The sequence below is a fragment of the Numenius arquata genome, chromosome 4 (genome assembly GCF_964106895.1).
Source record: "Numenius arquata chromosome 4, bNumArq3.hap1.1, whole genome shotgun sequence".
Lineage (NCBI taxonomy): Eukaryota > Metazoa > Chordata > Aves > Charadriiformes > Scolopacidae > Numenius > Numenius arquata.
Window position 1 is genome coordinate 14,156,872 of NC_133579.1, and position 19,749 is coordinate 14,176,620.

The following is a 19,749-nucleotide window of genomic DNA, read 5'->3' on the forward strand; positions in this document are numbered from 1 at the left end:
GGACTAATATCTTCAATCCTGATTTAAAATTAATGGGGTCATTGTTTAACTGGAGACTTAAGAGAGGCTAGTTATAGTTACAGAGGGCCAGAGCTCACCCAGAAACATGCTGTTTCCTTGTCTGATAATCTGAGCAAATCACGGAAACAGTTGAGAGGGGAGCTACTGTCTGTGACTAAGGGAAAAAACCTTCAAGGCTTCATTTCTGGATCAGAAGATGCAGAGACATCCCTGTAGATGGGATGTAGCAAAAAGCAGCTGGTACACAAGGTCAGTTTTGTCTAGTAGTTCAGATACAAATCATTACACCTTGCTGATATGAATGCAAAAGGCATCTGTTTCTGTACCGCTCTTGACTTGTAGTCTTTTGCCTAAAAAGCCCACCTTATGAGACCTGCTAGAAGAGACCAGTTCTACCCAGAAAATTAAGGTTCCGATTTTGGGAAGACAGGGAAGAAAGAGGCAGGGAAGGTGGCTCAGACTGGTAATGCTGTCTCCATCCTTAAAGCTTTCCAACATCCAACTGGATAAAGCCCTAAGCAACCTTGTCTGACCTTGCACCTGAGCCTGCTTTGTGCAGGTTGAACTGTAGACATTTTGAAGTCCCCTCCAACCTAAATTATTCCATGAAGTACACATTTAGAAATAATAGTAAGCTTGTGGGTATATTTGTATGTATTCTAATAAGCTTCCTTTGGTAGCAGACTGACAAAAATAATTGCTTGTAATAACATGGTCATACCATCATCCTTTATCAGTGTTAAGTCATCAGTCTGACAGGATGGCACAAATTCCATTTGCCATAATAATGATTCCCTACCTTGAGATACCCTATTTTAAATTGTTGCACAACAATAGTTCTAGAATCAATTCTAATTACCAAGCCAATGATAGTTATAATTACCATTGCAATGGATCAAGAGAGCAAGGACATAAAAGAAGGCCCAGAAATAACAGCAAAATCTTGGCCTACTCACCTTTTAAGTGATCAGTTCAGAATTTCATTAGGTATGCTGAATCCCCCTAAATGTACTGCCACAAAAGGACAAAGTTCGTGGTTTTTTAAAAGCGAAGTTAAGATGGCAATAAATAAATTAACTAAGCAACTGAGTAAACCTTATTTTGACAGATGAGAAGGCCTCAGATAAAAGACATACACCTACATACATCCACATGCAGGAAGGACTTCTCAAATAACATGTGAGAAAACACAAAAATTAACCTTTGGCACAACATTACAATGATTTTTGCACAAGACTCAACAACATCATGTCAGGTCACCCACTGTCAGCACACACAGGCTGTAGCACAGTAGAGAGCTGAGAACACGGTGGTGATCTTTAACAGAATTTTGAAACATATAAAATACAGCAATTCTCTTTTTCAGTTGTATATCATCAAATAGCAAGATACTTTGGGGGTATTACCATTCTATATGTATTTAAAGGAAACAAGCTCTTAACCATGCAACTTTTTGATGCATTTTCAGCCAAATTATAAATTAAGATCAGCAGATAAGATTATTAGTGTGCTCTGCAATAAAGAGGGTCTGCTACAATCAGTTAAGCTTTATTAATGCTGCGTGACAAGTACAGATGACTAATTCCTACACATTAGCAACATAAAGGGCAAAAAATTCTCCTCACACCATTCTGGGCTAAGTCTCACTTGCCTTACACATAAAGCAAGCAAACCCAGCTACCCATCAGAAACTGATAAATAGATTTAACACATGGACAAAAAGAAAAGATCACACTCCATAAGATACCAAAATTATACACTACATAAAAACACTGGCCTACTTTGAGGAATTAAGTTACAGAAAGTGTTTTAAGGCAGGATCTGAGTACAGAAGATGAGCCACTCCATGCCCAGGGCCAGAGAGAGTTCCCAGCTTAAGAGGTATCATGGCAGGAGACATGAATTCATGTACAAGAGCCCTAAATTTCATTTAATACCTAGCATTAAAATATTTCTAAGTTGAAAATAATTCAGAGGTGAAAAATTCTTAAAAAATATGGAACTTCAGCTCATGAGAAAGGTCTCTGTACAAGTCAAGCAGAAAGTAGTTATTACTTTGCATATTACCAATTGCATAAAAATGTTAGATCAATTTTGAGGTGATTACACGGTGCAGTCTGAAAAACACGTATGCTGAAAAATTAACATTAATGGTTAATCTTTATTTTAGCACCATAGTCTCCAAGAAAAAGGTCAACTAGTCATCCACCACAGGCAACTGAGAGCAGATGAACTCTCAAAATAAAACCATCTGGGATCAGGCCTTGCCAGATCATTGTCCTTAAGCAAAAATTCAACTAGTTATAGGTCAAAGGAAAGTTAACAATTAAAAAGTAATTCTCCCATCCCCTGAAAATATACAAAGGAAAGCATGACCATGTCATATCTTGCACATGTTTTCTTCAAAAATTGTGAATTGAACCGAAACCAAAAATTAGCTAACAGCTGCTTACCACAAGACCAGCTTCAACTTGCCCTCCTCGTTATCCTCTATCAAGCAGCTTTACACGTCAGAGGTGGCTAGCTGACAGGAAAGACACAGCACAGGGACTTGGAACATAAACTGAAACTATAGGAAGGACTGTAGCTTTACACCCTACAGATAAGCAAGTTTTATCTTCATACCAAAACAATACATGAAGTCTTTCTACGTAGTTAGTTATCACGGAATAGAAATAATTTTCAAATTAGATCTATTGGTGTAAGGGGGGAAAAAAGCTGTACAGTCATTCAACTTTTGAGATCTCCCATTAGAAACTTAGCACACTCCTACCATGGGTAAATACTACCATAAAGATATTTTGGCAGCAATCCTAAACCTCCAGAACGTCTTGGTATTTGGCATATTTTGAAGTGGGGTAAAATAAATTTCATGGTCTTTTGATTATCCACACACTCCATTAGGTTCCAGAGATTTAGTAAATACCACAAAAATGATGATATATCAACATTTGGCTTCTTTTCCTTCCCCCACCGTGAACTAGGCCACAAAATTAACAGGCTTTTTTAAAGAACACTCGTACAGCAAATGACCTCCTATAGTGAACACTGCTTTTCTATTCTCCTTTGGAAACCTCTCAAACAGCTCGCCTGCAATTTTTTCTAGGAAAAAAGCATATCCCAAGTAAAGCAAAACAAAGACTGCAACAGCCGCAGTGATCACTGGGGATTTACCCTGCTGCATACACCAAATTCCCAGAAGAAAGTTTACTGGTGAGGCTGACCACTCATGAAAATTACCACCGCATGGCACTCCAACTGGAAAGGGAGAATGGGGAATTCTACAGATTCCTCATATTCCCGGTGCATCCACATCTTTTGTGGTAGCATAGCTATTCTGCTTAGGGTTAAAAACTTTTTATTACAGTATGGTTGTATCTGAAAAAGCCCTCTCATGAGCACCATTTACTAATATGAACATGTTTCATAATATCTACCCAAATCTGCATCTACATTGGGGTAAGTCATGTTGGTATAATAAAAGCAGAACAACTTTCACTGCTTGCATAAATCCCATCCTGTTTTTCCAGGTTTACACAGACTGTGCAGTCTCTTCTGACGTTGCTGCCCAGGACTTGAGCTATTTTAAATGAATTCTTCAAGAATCTGAAAAATATTTGATGAAACCTTGGTGAACTCTGCGGTACAGATGCTATAATGCTATAGACACCCATGTGAGCGAGTCGAAAGTTGCAGCAGCCGGCATGCTACCACGTGCTACATCCAGACCTGCTTTTTTCACCCTCCGGCCAGAGTTAAGACAGCATCCTCAGAAAGGCAGCAGGACCCTGGTATGGGACTGATTCACCGGGAACTGGGAAACTGGAGACTTCTCTTCCTCTGTGAGCAGAATTCAGTATTATACTCCGTCCATACTCTCTCACAGTGATTTTAATGAAGAATCGATACATAAATTTCAATGAGTAAGCCTTTAATCCGCTTCAGTAGCGGCCTTCCCCGTCCCCATCCCTCCTGCCGGCCGAAGCCATGCCCGTTTCCCTCCGTCGTCCGCAGGCGGTGGCACAGCTCCACCCTGCGTGCCAGGGCCGGCCACGGCGCCCTCCGCCAGGCGGGGCCGTGGTCGCTCCCGCCGCCGTGCAGCCTGAGCCTGCGGCGCCCTCTGCCGGGACACCCCCGGCAGCGCTCGGCCGCGGCAACCCAGCGCCACCCGAGGAAAACAAATCCTACTACCAAATTTTAGCTGGTATGATCCAATATTTACTGCTGCCCCTTTCCTGAGCCCTTCAATACTCTTCACTTTTCAGTGATGTAGGGAGTCGTCTAATTAGTCCCTTATCATCACTCTCAGAACATGCCCTAGTCACGAAACCTGGATTTCGTATAGTCAAGCTCTCCAAGTACTGAAAAGAAATAGATAACTGTCTCGCCCACCACACTACAGGAAACTTGGACGTCAACTTGCAACAGGCAGCCAGAGGCTGGAGAGAATCCAGATCATCACATCTCTGGTGAGAAACCTACCCGCTTCCTCACCTTTTTGCACAGACATTGAAATACAAGAAATTCCATTTAAATGCAAGAACAAACTTCCGTACTGGGAGGACAACCGAGTGCTGGCATAGGTTGCCCAGAGGGGTTGTGGAGTCTCCTTCCTTGGAGATACTCAAATCCCAACTGGACACATCCAACCCTGACCAATCAGCTCCACCTGGTGATCTCCAGAGGTGCCTTCCTGCCTCAGCCACCTCGAGAACCTGTGACCACTTTACCAAGCTCTATGTGTGGGGCACTGCTTGGTTCTGAGGCTTGGCAGTCAGAGAAAATGCCTTGAAACTCTTGTGTACAGAATTCCTTCTGGAGAGATGAGGTAAGCCAAAACCTCACGTTCCTCCAAATTACAAGCAATCTAACATAAATACACTCTATAATTACAACAGAAGCTTTTTACTTTTTTTTAAAACTTGAAACAGTTTCTTACTGTACAAAGCTCATCAGTCTTCTCTTTGACAGGCAGAGAATTAAGACTTCTGCAGGAGTCTGAGTCCGATATCTCCAGTAAGCTGTCATCTTTTTCTGATCCATCACACCTATCAGTAGAATCGCTATCCTTCTCCCAGTCAATGAACTCCGATTCATCTAAAACAAAAACATTTGTAAAAATAATTTTCCTTAATCACCCTATATTATTCATAAGCATGAAGTCAAACAGAGTAATACTACAATTATCCCTTGCTTGGGAAAAAGTGCAAAGTTATTTTTTATGTATGTTCAACTGATCTTTACGTTTAACTATGTTGTGATCCTGTCTCTCACAAAAGCTAAATTCTACTAGCAGACAATAGAAGTTTCTGTGAAGAAATATATAAAATTTGTATTAAAAAAAAAAAGATTTCGAAGTACTGTCCATAAGGAGACAGTATATTTAACTGCTTAGGTAGGTAGGGTTTTTTTTAGTTTAGTGATTATTAGTTTTCCTAGGTTTTAGTTAGGTTTGGGGCTTTTTTTGCCCAGTTGCATTGGATTTTCCAAGGGCACTTGTTCAGAATTAACTGCTCTAAGCAAATATCTCAGTGACTTAGAACAGCTGAAAAATTGGTGTGAATTAACATCTGCTATAAGTGGTAACCCCCACAGAGAAATAAAAAAGCTGGTTGAAATGGTGACCTCCTAAAACACCAGGGCTAAATACACAGGTCTGCAAATCAAACCTCTAAGCACATCAGACAGATATTGTTTAGGATAAATCAATAGAAACAGGCATAAGAAAAGACAGTTTTTTAAAAAAAAAACAGAACAAAATGGCAATAAACAAAGACAGAGATACAGAACACTCCTTCCATCATCCTCATAACCAAATGGTGCTTTAATGCAACTCCAAAAGTCCACTCATACCTCCGAGGATCTCCTGAAGGCAATGGAGGCCTGAGCTGCAGCTCCATCACCCTTCAGATCCAAGTGCCAGAAGGTACCGAGATGAAGAATCCCATTGTATTTTGTATAAATGAGCACGTTCAGAGGAGGAGGGATGAAAGTTTTTTTGGTTTTGCCTTTCTGCTTTTGTAAATGTCACATCTCTAACACTGAAAGAGTCACGTACAGAAGAGAAGCAGCAGAGAAAGGAGGCACCTGCAGAACACTCCAGGCATCTGTACAGATCCATGGAACCTTCTGGACTTGGCACTGCTACTACAGCCTAAACCACTAGTTTATTCATGGAACTTCCAAACTCTGAAGTCACCCAGACAAATAAGCACACAGCTCTGCTGCTGCCTGCCTTTTCACACGCGTGAATGCATTTCTGTTTCTAACTAGAAATTTCATCAGAAATTTTAAACGCAGACATCGGTGACCAGCTAGCACTGAGAGGTCTCTCTTGTAGCTGCGTGGCAACCTGCATGCGACTTGTGACAGCGGTATAAATTCTTTAATAAAATATGAGAATCAGCTTTATCTTGTCACGCTCTAGTACTAACACTGTCTCTGACAGTGAACTTCACGTGAAAGGGTGTGTCAATTAAAAATTACTTTCTCAGCTATTATCCCCATCCTTACAGCTGTACCTATATATGCACACACATACTATAAATATAGTATAGTACACTATATACTATACACATATACTCTAACTATAGTACAATACTGTACTATATGTATATGATGGTTACTTGAAAAAACACAGAAATTACAGTTCTTTTATTCCCCACTGCTTTCAATATATTTTTGGGTTTAGAAGAAAAAACAGGAAATGATTTGATTTCCTCAGTAGATACATAATGCATCAGGGTTCCTTCATTTACACAGAGAAACCCAATTCTGCTAGCTTACAAGAGTAAAAATAAGTCTGTGTATTGTCTCTTAAAAAAAGCAAATTAAAGACTAAAACCTGCAGGATATACTTGCAGGAGACAAGTGCAATAGAATGATATTAATGTCAGGTTAGAAAGATTCCTGGTGAGTATCAGATTGCAGTCTAGAAAAAGGACAGTTCTTCCATCTCAAAAACAAGCAAAGAAAAATCACTAAGAATTTACAAAAAGTGACCATCAGGTATGTCAATGACAGTGCTAAATCAATGATAAGAATATGGATGAAAGAATCAACTCTCAGTGGTGTTTGAACACCTTGCCAGACATCCAGGATGTGAAATCTAGCTGTAATACCTCAGATCCAGCTGAAGTATTATGTAGCTAACCTGATTTATTGTTCTGGTAGAAGTCACATTGAAAATACTTCCTAACAAGTTCTAATGCAAATTAAACATTATCCTAATTAACGCTTATGCAGTGGAACACACAAGTAAAGATTTTTCTGTCTTCAGCCTCACTTTTTGATCAATTTCTCTCCCCTCTGTCATGCCCTGCTCCGTGAATTAGAAAGCAAGTTCTAAGAACAGAACTCATGGTTGTTTGCACAATACAGCTGACAGGGCAAACAAGGAATACTGTGTGCTGACATGAAAACCCACACCACAGAACATGATGCTGTCTGCAGCTGCGAAGTCTGCCACTTCTAGTCAGTAGATGCAGACAGCAGTATCACCAGTAGAACAGGGCAGGCAGAGAAAGCTTTTCACAACCACAGAGAAGGAAATGGTACAACCTATAACACATTGAAATGAACTGACATGCTTTTCTCAATGTATGACCTGCCCAACTATGTTACTTTACTGCAAGGTTTAACATATTTGTACATAACTTATACTAAGAGTTATTCCACACTCAGATGAAATTGATGAGAAAAAGCAAACTGATTTCACTGAAAAAGGACGAGATCATGTCATTTTGTCAGAACGACCTCAAAGAATTTTCATTACAGCACTTGAAGTTGACAGAAGTTTTCTTGACAAATCCGCTTGCGTTTGAACTTACCTTCACTACTGCTGTCCTCTAACAAAAAGTCAGTTCTGCTAGGTGATTCCTCTGTTTTGGAAGCGTGACTTTTTTTGTTGTGTAACCTTGGAACCAATGTTTTATTTTCATGATCTGAAAAATCACTGCCACTAGAGGTCCATATTATGTCCTCAGCGTCCTTAGAGCTTTCAGCAGCAGCAGATCCTATTAAAAATAATTTTAAAGTGCTAGATTGTTACACAAATGTGATATTGTTAAATTTAAAATTCTTTAAAATTAAAGTATATTATTTTTGAACTGGAAAAAAAATATCAGTTCTGTCACCATGCATCAGAGATCAATACTGGAGCACTAACTCACACGTATTTCTTACATGTACATGCATTATTTTCATTTTGGTTCTCCACAATAAATGCTAACACTTCCATTTTATACAATGAGGCTATCAATCAGTCCTTCAGCAGAGTGACCACAAGCAATGACTGTCTGACATATAGTCCTCTACACACAGTACTAATGCTCCCACGTGTGCCCTTTCAAAATAGTAAGTGGTTTAAATAAAGACTGCCCTTAGAATTCTGGGTTTGGGATTTCTCTGACTTTATACAGTGACTAACAACTGAATAAAAGCATGCCATCAGTAGAGATGACTTCCCAGTTTTGTCCCAAGAGAAAGAAATTTTAAACTCTTCTGGAGTAATGAAGACTAGCTGTTGTATTTTTGAAGTGAAGACTTTTAAATTCAAAATACCTTTCTCCATCATTTTTAACAACAAAAGCAAGGAGAAAAGGATTAATGCTTAGCAGCGGAGCATGCAGAATTAGCAATCATAGGAATCCTACAACTACTAAAGGTTTTTAGGTAAATGGGAAGTTAAGACAGTTACTGGGGATTTGGAACTACGCAGGAGGGCCCAGAAGAGAGAAACACAATCATATCTCCTCCTGTACCAGAGAGAGGTTCTTTGCAGAAATCTGAAAAAGCATGATTTTGAACCCCAAAAGGTAGAAAAAGGGTGCCCAGTAGGTCGGTCACTTAACTCCAAGAGAGGCAGCACAGCTGCTGGCCCAAGTAGAAATACAAAGACTGAAGATGTCATTGTCCCCTCTTTCCTTCCTTTCCTCCGGACTCCAAAAGGGAAAGAACAGGAGGGAGTCAATAAGTCCTCCTCCTCCTCTTTATTATGCCTAGAGCTCTTTGTTAATCACAATATTAAACAGTCTCAGGGGCACACAGAAGACTGTGAAAGCAGAAGGTTTACAAAATTCTGGTTTTCTGTCTATTGCTCATACTTTACAAAATACGTTTTCTCTCTTGCCTGCTTGTCTGTCTGTAGCAGAAGAGAGAATTATTTCACCCCGTATCTAGACAGCCAAGTGCTGTTTTTCATTCCCTCCTCTTAAAAACATGAAGAATTCAAATATCCTGTCCCTGTTAGAGCAGGCACTGTATATAGCATTAGTGATGTTTCTTTCACCTGTTCAAGAGCAATAGCTGAAGTGCCTGCAGCTTTGCAGAATGTATTGCTAGCACTCTAGGTGAAAAAAGGAGCCCAATCACAATAGCATCACAACCGTGTCTCTCATTAAAATTATCTTCGGATTGCAGTAACAGAAGTAGAAAACAATGAGCATTTTGAGCCAACTTCTACCTTGAAAAAGGGCAAAACAAAGTGACAATCTTCTGACAAGGCTAACATGAAATAGTTACAACATACCTGCTGCACTTTCAGCAGATGTTAACAGTGGTCCAAGATGCTTCTTAATCCTGAATTTCCTATCAGTAGATCGCAAAGACTATATTAAAAGAGACAGAGAAAGATATTTAATCACCAAGGCATTAAAGACAATTTTAACATGTAATAATATAAATCATTATTAACTGTTGTTACTCACCCATCACGACTTAGTGGCACAATTTCAAATTAGTTTTTCTATCTTCTACTAGACTGTGATATAACCAGTGAGGTAACAAAGCACGAGAACAGTAACATAAAAGCTGAATTTTCATTGGTTTGGGAAATATAAACTTACTGTGACTATGCCAGGAATCACATCTGACCTTGGGAAGAACAAGAGCCAGTATTTTCAGCAGTAAAATGTCAAAAGTGGGCAAAAAGAGTACACTTGATAAAGCATGCACCCTACTCAAAGGTTACAAACAGAAGCAATCCAGTGGCCCTGTCTCTGATTTTACTAAATCCCACAAGCTCTGCAATGCTGTGATTGCTCAGTACCAGAAAAGCAACTTGGTTTTCAGCACAAAGCACTTTTCACTCAGAGCTGGTGAAACATCTCTGTTCATGACCAACAAGACCAACACACAAAAAATAAATTAAGCATAACTTGATATATCATCCAAAAGAGCATATGCACCAAGATTCACATTTGCAGGGTCATCAAAAAGCAGGATTTTCTCCAGTGAATTTGTTATTGCAAACATACTCCTCAGATCTAGCAAAAAATCTTCAAATGCAAACTAGTGTCTTTTTGTTCCATGTTTTTTAAGAAATGCAGTGCTCCGTCCCAAATGTCAAATTACTATTGTATCCTTCAGTGTATTCACTGGCCAAGAAGGGGTGCATTAAAAAGAGCATGGCCAGCAGGTCGAGGGAGGTCATCCTCCCCCTCTACTCTGCCCTGGTGAGACCACTTCTGGAGCACTGTGTCCACTTCTGCGCTCCTCAGTTCAAGAAGGACAAGGAACTACTGCAGAGAGTCCAGCAGAGGGCTACAAAGATGACCAAAGGAATGGAGCAACTCTCTTATGAGGAAAGGCTGAAACACCTGTGTCTGTTTAGCCTGGAGAAGACTGAGAGGTGATCTCATCAAGGCTTACAAATATGTAGAGGGCGGGCGTCAAGAGGATGTGGCCAGATTCTTCTCAGTGGTGCCCAGCAACAGGACAAGGGCAATGGACACAAACTGGAACACAGGGAATTCTGTCTGAAGATAAGGAAAAACTTTACTTTGAGGGTGAAGGAACAGTGGAACAGGCTGCCCAGAGAGGTTGTGGAGTTTCCTTCTCTGGAGACAATTCAAAACCTGCCTAGATGCAACCTGCTCTAGGTGACCCGCTTTGGCAGGGGTGGTTGGACTAGATAGTCTCCAGAGGTCCCTTCCGACCCCTACCATTGTGTGATTCTGTGATTACTGAAATTTTCCTAGTGGTAAGTGCTATCTAGAATATAACATATTAACATATGCTCAGAAAATTAAACTGACAAGTTAAGCCAATGCCCTTACATAACCGCACTTTCCATTTTTGTCTACTTTGACAGTTAAAACAATATGCTGTTAATTGAGAAACAACACAAAAAGGCCAACATCTTATAATTCAGTCAAGCATGGAAATTGATTTAACTGTCAGTTTGCATCTCTTTCTTACACCATTAAGTGCGCCAGCATTTTACCTCCAGCGCTGAAGTGCTCTGAAAACCATCCCCACATCTAAGCCACGCATTGGAAATTGAAGTAGCAGCCACTGATGTCCTGACATTTGATTTTTTCTGGTGTAGGGGTGTCTCATCTGGGAAGGGCGTGTATTCTGCATTCCAAAATCGCTTCCGCTACAAAGAAAACAAACCCATTAAAAACACCGGGTACACATAAATCTTTTCAAGTTAACTTTATTTAATCTAGACTCCTCCTTTTTCTGAATACTTATAAATATAAATTCCAATTTTTAATGAGCTGGGGAAAAAAAGACTTGAACACTTGCAATAATTTTCTATGCAACACCATTTAATGACAACAACCCCAATGTCATGGGTTAATCTAATTTTTGAAAAGTACACTTCTTTCTGCTGACCCAAGTTACATATGTAGTACCTGTTAGCTGCTCAGTGAAGCTGAAAATATTATCCTAAACAGAAACAGCTCAGTAAAATATATTTTAACTAAATAATTCCTTCAAACTCGTATTTAATCTGACTGATTTCTATGTTATGGAGGAGGACAAACTAGGCAATCACTATGCAGCTCTCCATTAAAAACCAAACAAACAAACCAGACTTTCATCTTTAAGAATTACATTTGTTTTCACAACCATTTCCGAAAAAAATGGTAGACAAAGTGTTACATTCCCTTACATGGAATGCTGGAAGTCATTTAGACTATTAGATAAGTCACGAAACAGGATGCTGATTAGCATCCAGTGCCAATTTCAAGCAATAGATTTTAACGTCTGAGAATAGCTGAAGCTGAGAGTGTTGCCTGTTATCACATCCAAAGTTATCTTTAAGATTCTACACCAGTTTATACATATAAATTGATCTTCAGCATGATAAACATCTTAGCCCACTCAACTACTGAAACTTATCTTAGAAAATGTTGACTATATTATCTGCCTGAACATGTCTTTCTTCTTTTTATATACTTTCTCTCAAGCAACTACAGTTCCTACCTATATTGAAGAATTACTCCAAGGTTACGTTAATCAGCACATACATTTTCAGCCAGGCTGGTCAATCAGGACTGTAACATACACATTGAACTAAGAAACATATGCCAAAAAAAAAAAAGTCTTTGGCAGCTTTTGTCCATTTTGTAACTGATAATGTGTATTTGTCTCCTCTAGATCTTTTGAGTGCTCACAAGAACAGAACAAGTACTTTCCAAAAGCATTCAGCAAGCAGCATCTTGCTTGGCCCCTCAGTCCTATTGTCACATGGTGAGAAGACAGAGTAAAACAAATGGGCAGTTTCCTCTGACAGCAGCTGACCTTGCTAAGAGCCTCTTCTAAAATCGCTGGGGGTATTTACACAACAAAGCAGCTACTACAGGAGGTCATTATCAATGTCAAAATGTCCCCACAACTGCTCCCACTGATATACAAATAAGAAGTAGTACAACCTTGAATCTGATGTGGTATTAAAAAAGGAATAAAAAGCACTTTAATAAGGACATGATGTCAAGTAAGGAGGCTATGGTGGTTTAAACAAGAAGGGTTAACATTATTACACAGAGAACTGAAATTTTGCTTTCCTCCCAGTAAAGATGCTGGCCCAAGCTTCCATCTCCAGAGAGCTTAGACACGAACCTCTACATCGTGCCATTCTCTTGGTAAGTACTCCTGCCTCCGCACAGAGGAAAGCATGGATGGGAAAAATACTAACTGAAATGTGTCAGGACCCATTTTTTGGTTCTGTGGCAAAACGTCACAGAAATGCCTCACTTACTCCAATTGGAGATGTTCGATTCACCTCTATGTCCCCCTGAGTGGATGACTTCTGCCAGGCTCAGAATGAACAGAACAGCCAGCAGTGCACCAAGGCTCAAAACCATGCCATGGCTCTAGTTTGCTTTGTTGATTTTGGTTTTTTTGGTTTTGTTTTTAAAGCTTAGCCAGTGCTGGAAGTCTTGCTTGCTTATACAAATGTTTTCATAGTTTCAAGATGATTTTGCAGACAAAAAATTTACAGTGTAAAATGTAGTTCATCTAGGCTTATTTCTTAAATGGGACACTCCAGTTTTGAAGAATGTGTATCTGTGCCAGTAACAGCACTACCACTTGCATGTGGGTTTAAAATGGTTTTGATGGTCAATTAAAAACAGAAACAGTTGCAAACAAGTAAAAAAGCCACACAAATGCATGCACAAAGAGGTACATAAAACAGGCTTTGTAATGTATTTCTATTGGTAGGAAGCCAAATAAACATTGAACTACAAATTACTGTTAAGTTTCTCATCCATGTTATTCTTAAAATCATTAAATACCCTGACAGACAGAATCCCTCTATTTCTCCACGCTGTGCAATACCAATGGAGCAAAGAAAGAGCATGGTATTAAGAGGCAGGGGATGAATAGCAGAACGTGGCAGCTGAGGTACGGCCAGTGAGGCACAACTGTCAAGATTTGGGAAGGGAATGCCATATAAAAACACGCAGGATAAAATTACACACAAACTCCCTCTCCCCAGGTAAGAATGGCTAGGGTACATGTAGAAAGGGTATGCTTACAGTTGACAAGATTTAAAAAAATGCTGAGTAGAACAAATAGCTGTTTTTTCACCTAGATGGTGTAGGTGGTTACAGTGATATTTATATTGTTAGAGTGCAATCTGAAGCGGCACTGGGAGTGGCTTTTAAACAGCTGGGAATATTCCTTCAGAGGCACTAGACAATCATGACTGTGACAGGCAAAAAGAGAGCTTTAATAGTTAATGATGGTTAGCAACAGAAGAGTGTTATTGAATCCTCCACTTTGCTAGCCTGGATCAGGGCAGGGCTGCTCAGATTTTAAGGGCAGTGCTACAGGGATGTTTGGTTTGCCAAACCAGAAACAACTGGAGTCCCCTCTCACTCTTCTTCTTCCCGAGAGCTTAGCATTCACCAGACTCCTTGCAGACATAGTGACAAAGAACCAAACCAGCAGAAAACCTCCTTGGGAAGAAGCACTAGTTATCTACAGCTGGCACAGTAGTGGAAGAGAGGATACAAGGACCAGTGGGACCACTCCAGCAGCTCCTTGACACCGTTATCAGCTTAATTACAACCTGAAGAACTGTCAGTACTGCTGACAGTTCTGGTTAATTACCTCTTTGTCTCACAATGTATCCTGCTCCCCAGATAGAGGAAAATCTGAGAGGTTTTGCTACCACCACACAGAAATTTATAGCCACTATAGTCACTGAGAAAAACTGAAAACAATTCCTGAAGTCCCAGAACAAGAAATTAAAGAAATGCACCTTCTACATAAGATGTTCTTCAGCTACCGCAAGTTTCTGTCAGACACCATTTGGAGGGAAGAGAAAGGGAAAAGGGAAGGACTTGATTGTTGATATTGACAGCAGTGATTTACAGCTCTGTGCCTTTAACACAGATACCTTTCCACCATTTCCCACATCCTACACCACCTTAAAAAACTGAAAAAAACCCAAACCCTAAAGACAACTCCCCACCCTCCATCCCAAACTCACTGACAATTTCAATCTCTCCATATAAATACCTGATGTGAACTCAATCCACACTTACTGAGTGGGGACTTTGTCATAGTAGCACTGCATGCATGCATGCATATATATGTATGGATGTATGTATACACATTCATACACACACCAAACTTTTTTTAAAAAAATATGCCATGTAGAAGGTGTATCATGTAAACATGTATGAAGTAATGTTGATATGCAGATATAAATGTAAAGCACAGAGATGGATTTTTCTCAAAAATCTGTAATATGAACATTGTGTGCAATAGATGGGAGTTTCAGATACACATAGATACGAAGTTACAAGACAAGGGAGTCAGAACAAAAATTCTCAAGGGCACTTAACAACACCCTCTGGATGAAAACTACAACCCAAAGACAAGGAGGGAAACACAGTGACCACACTTTCCACACTTCCCACACACACACAAATTACAAATGCACTACAGTAAAAGGAGGCCAGCTGCGAGGTGGTGTGGCCATGGCCCAGGGAGTGGGGGCGAGCGAGCTGGGAGCAGACATGTGGGGCCTCTGTTTGGCTCTTGGCCTTCAGGCATGATGGGATGGTGCCTGTGCCAGAGAGAGCACTGTCACCTTCCCCTGTGGAGATGCCAGGACTGCTGCTTCCCGACACCCTAGCACAGAGGTCTGGTGTCTAAGGATCTCTGCTGCAGGAATAGTCAGCTGACATGAAGAAATGGAAAGTTTTAAAAATGCTCTTTGCATCCCCTCCAGCCTGCTTCAAGGCAACAGAGAAACTAATATTTTAAGAAACTTTTTTTCTCAGGAATAAGTATTTATAATTAAGCTAATCTGAAGGCCCTGCTGTTCCCTAAGAAATGCAGCAACAACAGCGAGTTCTCCTAATCTTGAGTCACAAGGTTAATCATCATCTTTTTCCTCTGGCATAAAACCAGGGCACATAAAAAGTATCTTGTGTAATTTATTAATATTATACATTAAGTGTCCAGAAACAAGATATTGGTATTAAAAAATATATATCAGTGAATCAGGCTCAAAAGAGCTAGAGCATGAAGACCTGGCATACCCCATAAAAATCAAGATTAATTACAAAACAAAGAGTCAGGCAAACAACCTTGTGAATTGTGTAGAGCGTCTGAAGACAGACATGACTTCTGAAATTTTGAGTTAAAGGAGAGGCTAAGATGGCTACCTCACGTAGAGATTGTCTGTTGGCCTATGGTCACAAAAGCATTGCATTTTCTCTCTGGAGCAGATCCCTCTAAAGGAGTGGAAAAAAAAAATTAAATTACTCCTGCTGGTGTCAGTGGAATTATGATTAAATCCTCCACATAAAAGGCACAGCAAGCAATCCTTCCCCCATTGCTCCTTTAGTAATTTCCAATGAGATAAAGGTAAGTCAGCCTACGTGGGTGTAGGTGTGAAGAAAATGGAGACACACTCTGAAAATTCAATAGACACAGTGATTATGCACCAGACTACTAAAAGTATGAGGCCAGGGGGCCAGATTTGATTTTTAAATAGATGGTCCTATCCAGAATATCTCCACTCAACCAATCTATATTGTTACTTATGCCAAATACTTGTTACCCAGAAGTACCCTATATGAAGTCACTGGGCCCGTGTGTTCTAAAGACTACTCACTACACAGCCCTTTACACTCCAGACAACTCCACTTTCTTGGGTCTGCTCCAAAAACCACAAAACGAACCCCCAGGAAAACATGACCCAATATATTATCTATTTCATATGGAAGTGGAATTTCTTCAACACTTCAGCTTCTCTAACACAAAAAAAGGCAGCATAAGCTGAACGACAAAAAAAACCCCAAAACGTTTCACTACATGAACTCCTCCTGCTACTGACATGGCAATCCAGAAGTTAGGCATGTAACTTGAGCATCACGCCAAAGTATTCAAATACAATTATTGCATTCTTCCCAAACACAGAACAGAACAAACAATAAAGTGCTGAAAATTGCAGCTCTAGTTTCCAGAGACTTTTTGTGGTTTAAAAAAAACAAACAACTTTTAAAGGGAACAATTGCATAAAAGTATACAGAAATATCAAACACTGACCAGCAGCCATTCTCATCTTTCACCTTTGCCCTCATAAACGTCAGACAAAAGTATTTATAAACAAAAAGAAAGGTGTCTTGGGCTTCAAAAGCCAAATTTTAAGATAGCAAAATTCAAATTCAGCAAAAAAGCTGAATTTGACAACAGGCAAAATTCAGCAAAACTCAGTATTCACAATACTGCACTCCTGAATGTGTAATTACTGTTTATAGAGCCTGGATAGAAAGTGAAGTTTTAATTTAATATTAAAACATACTTACATTGTAACCCTCAAGTGAGAATTTAAATAAAGGTTGCAAAATCAAAACCAGTCTGTAATTCTTTTTCAAGCCAAGATTATTTTTTTAATCCTATGAAAATGAGTATGTTATTTTCCAAAGATGATTCACAGGAATATGTATGATCCTGAGAAAGGACCTCACCAAGTTGTAATCATTTATGAAAAAATTTAAATTGTATGACTACGGTCACAATGAGCTGGCATACCTCCTTACACACTGTCAGCATGCATGGGGGAAAGAAAACAAACAAACATCAAAATACTTTTCCTATTCGTATTGATGTGAGACTGATATTTTTAAAACAGTGTTTTAAAACCTTTCTCTGTGTTCGTGATTTTTACTACTCTTAATAAGAGGCTATTCTCATTGGCCCATATGTATATATAGATGTATAAAATATTACTGTTTGAGCATTAGGATTTTTTAACCTATACATGCTCATTTAAGCAAGAGTATAAAATATTACATGCTTACATTGAGAAAAAAAACACCCTCATGGGATAAGAATACTATTGAAATGTACTTTGTGTTAGTAACTGATGCCAAGCAGTTATTCAACAGAATTCTGCACTCTATCAAAATGGTTAAAACAGAAGTATTTTAAAAAAAACTTTCAAAAGACTAAATTATCCAAAATGTTTAGGATACAATAACAGTATCATACCTTTTTGTTATGTATCAGATTGGATTGGTTTTACAAATATTTTAATTAATAGTCAGCAAGTGGAGAGAACTGCTGTCTTTTCACTTGACCAGTACTGTTTTCATTGATATAGTAATGAGGAACATTGTCTGCAAAAGAAACTGGTATTATCAAAAGTTGTCACCACGTTGCAACAATAGTTTGTTAAACCTTGGCAGTTGAAGTGTGCAGTTTTTCACTGGTCAAGGACTTCAAAACTTTTAGAATATGTACAGTGTCGGTATTACAAGGTAATTTACATGAAGTATATTATTTAAGCTTGTTCTCCTTTCATAAAAAAATATTTTAAATGTGGTTATATTTAAAAATTGATGTAGACTATTCACACCATTTTATCCACATGCTAAATGAAGGCTGAAATGCTTTAGAAACCAGATCTGTCATTTGAACTCTATTTGTATTTATATAGCAAACAACGATGTGTGTATTCTGTCTTTCAGCAGTACCTCGATAATAGCACAAGCACTGCAAATCAGAGGCAGCACCCCAGTTACTATCCTGCAGGTACTATCAAGTGCACCAAGCAACCCACCAAAGTAAGGAGACCAAAAAAAGAAAAGCACGGGGAGCTTCTCCTCCCTCTACTCCCACTCATACCCAAAGAAGCTAAGCTACTCGAAAGAAGAATATTAAGCCTAAGAATTTTGGCAAGACTCTTTTCCTCTCATACTTTTACTTTCCCTGCACTTTTTCCCCTGACTGTCACCTAATAAAAAAGGCTGAATTACACTTTCCCCTCGCTACAGCTGCGCTTCCACTGTGTAATGAAAAGGTCAACGTTGCGCAACCGAGCACACCACGAAGGCCGTGAAGGATCCGTTTTCCCGCCCCCCGCTCCGGTACGGCGGCTTCGCCGACACACGAGCCTTCCCTCGGAACAGGCCGGAGCCAACTCTCTTTCAGCAGCCCGCGGGGCCGGAGACGAAGGGCAGAGCCCAGCAACGACCCCTGCCAGGCCATTTTCTGGCCGCCCCTCGCTCGCAGGGCGCTGAGGTACGACCCGCCCCAGGGGAGCCGGCTGGCCGCCTTTCTCACACCACTTCCCCAGGTTTGGGTCTGAGGGGGCAGCGGGGCGGCTGCTGCTGCTGCTGCTGCTCCTCCTCCTCCGCCGCCGCCGCCGCCGCCACCACCACCACCACCCCCCACCCGTCGCACCGGAGCCGCGGCGGGTGGCCGGGGCGCAGGGCGAGGCCGCCACGGCGGGCGCACGGAGCGCCAGCGGCGAGGCAGCAGCCTGAGGGAAGGCCAGGGCGGCGGTTGCCGGTGGCCGTTGCTCCCCTCAGCCGCCCGTGCCCGGCCCGCCGGAGCGCGAGCCCCCCCCTCCCCTTTCGCCACCGCGCGCACGCAGGTACCTTCCTACTGGGCATCGCCCCCTGACAAGTCAGCCACGTCCCCTGTCACGTGGCGGGGGAGCCCCAAGGGGGCGGGGTAAAGGGGAACCCCCAGCCCGCTCGGCGCGCGGGCGGAACAGTCCCCGCCCTTCCCCGCGCCGGCGGCCACACCCCCTGCCCGCTCCCGCTTTTGGCGCCGCCAGAGCCGCGCCTCCTGATTGGGCGGGAGGCGGGAGACGTCGCGGGGAGGGCAGAGCCTCCCTGGGAGGGGGGGGTGCGCATGCGCTTTGCGGCCCGCTGGTGGCGGGCGGGCGGAGGCAGGTGGTCTTAGTGCTGTGGCCGCTGCCGCGGAGCCTTGGCCGCACCCAGCCCTCCCTCCCTGCGGGGTTCCGAGGCCAAGAGGGGCCGCACACCCGCCGCAGCGCTGGGCAGGCCCTCCTTACAGCGCGGCTGTTGTCAAGGAGGCCTTGGGGGCGCTCAGCTCGGCGGGGTGGTGGGGCAGGCCGCGACAGCCGCCGGGGGTTTCCCGAGGACGAGAAATGCCGTGGCCGGCACCGCGTCCCTCCGGGCTGGGCGGGTTTGGACCGCGGCCTCTTCCCCCGCTGAGCTG

General features: G+C 41.4%; 1 protein-coding gene across 1 annotated transcript in view; it reads right to left on the reverse strand.

Moving 5' to 3' along the window:
- SPIDR (scaffold protein involved in DNA repair) overlaps positions 1–19,302 on the reverse strand; it is a 206,165-nt gene extending 186,863 nt beyond the window's left edge. Inside the window, exons 1-5 of the mRNA XM_074146132.1 lie at positions 19,161–19,302; positions 11,246–11,401; positions 9,551–9,629; positions 7,851–8,036; positions 4,961–5,118 (exon numbers count right to left, since the gene is read on the reverse strand). Coding sequence (XP_074002233.1) covers positions 4,961–5,118; positions 7,851–8,036; positions 9,551–9,629; positions 11,246–11,401; positions 19,161–19,175 — 594 coding nt within the window. The 5' untranslated portion in view covers positions 19,176–19,302. The remainder of the gene's footprint in view (positions 1–4,960; positions 5,119–7,850; positions 8,037–9,550; positions 9,630–11,245; positions 11,402–19,160) is intronic.
- Between the last annotated feature and the right edge of the window lie 447 nt (positions 19,303–19,749).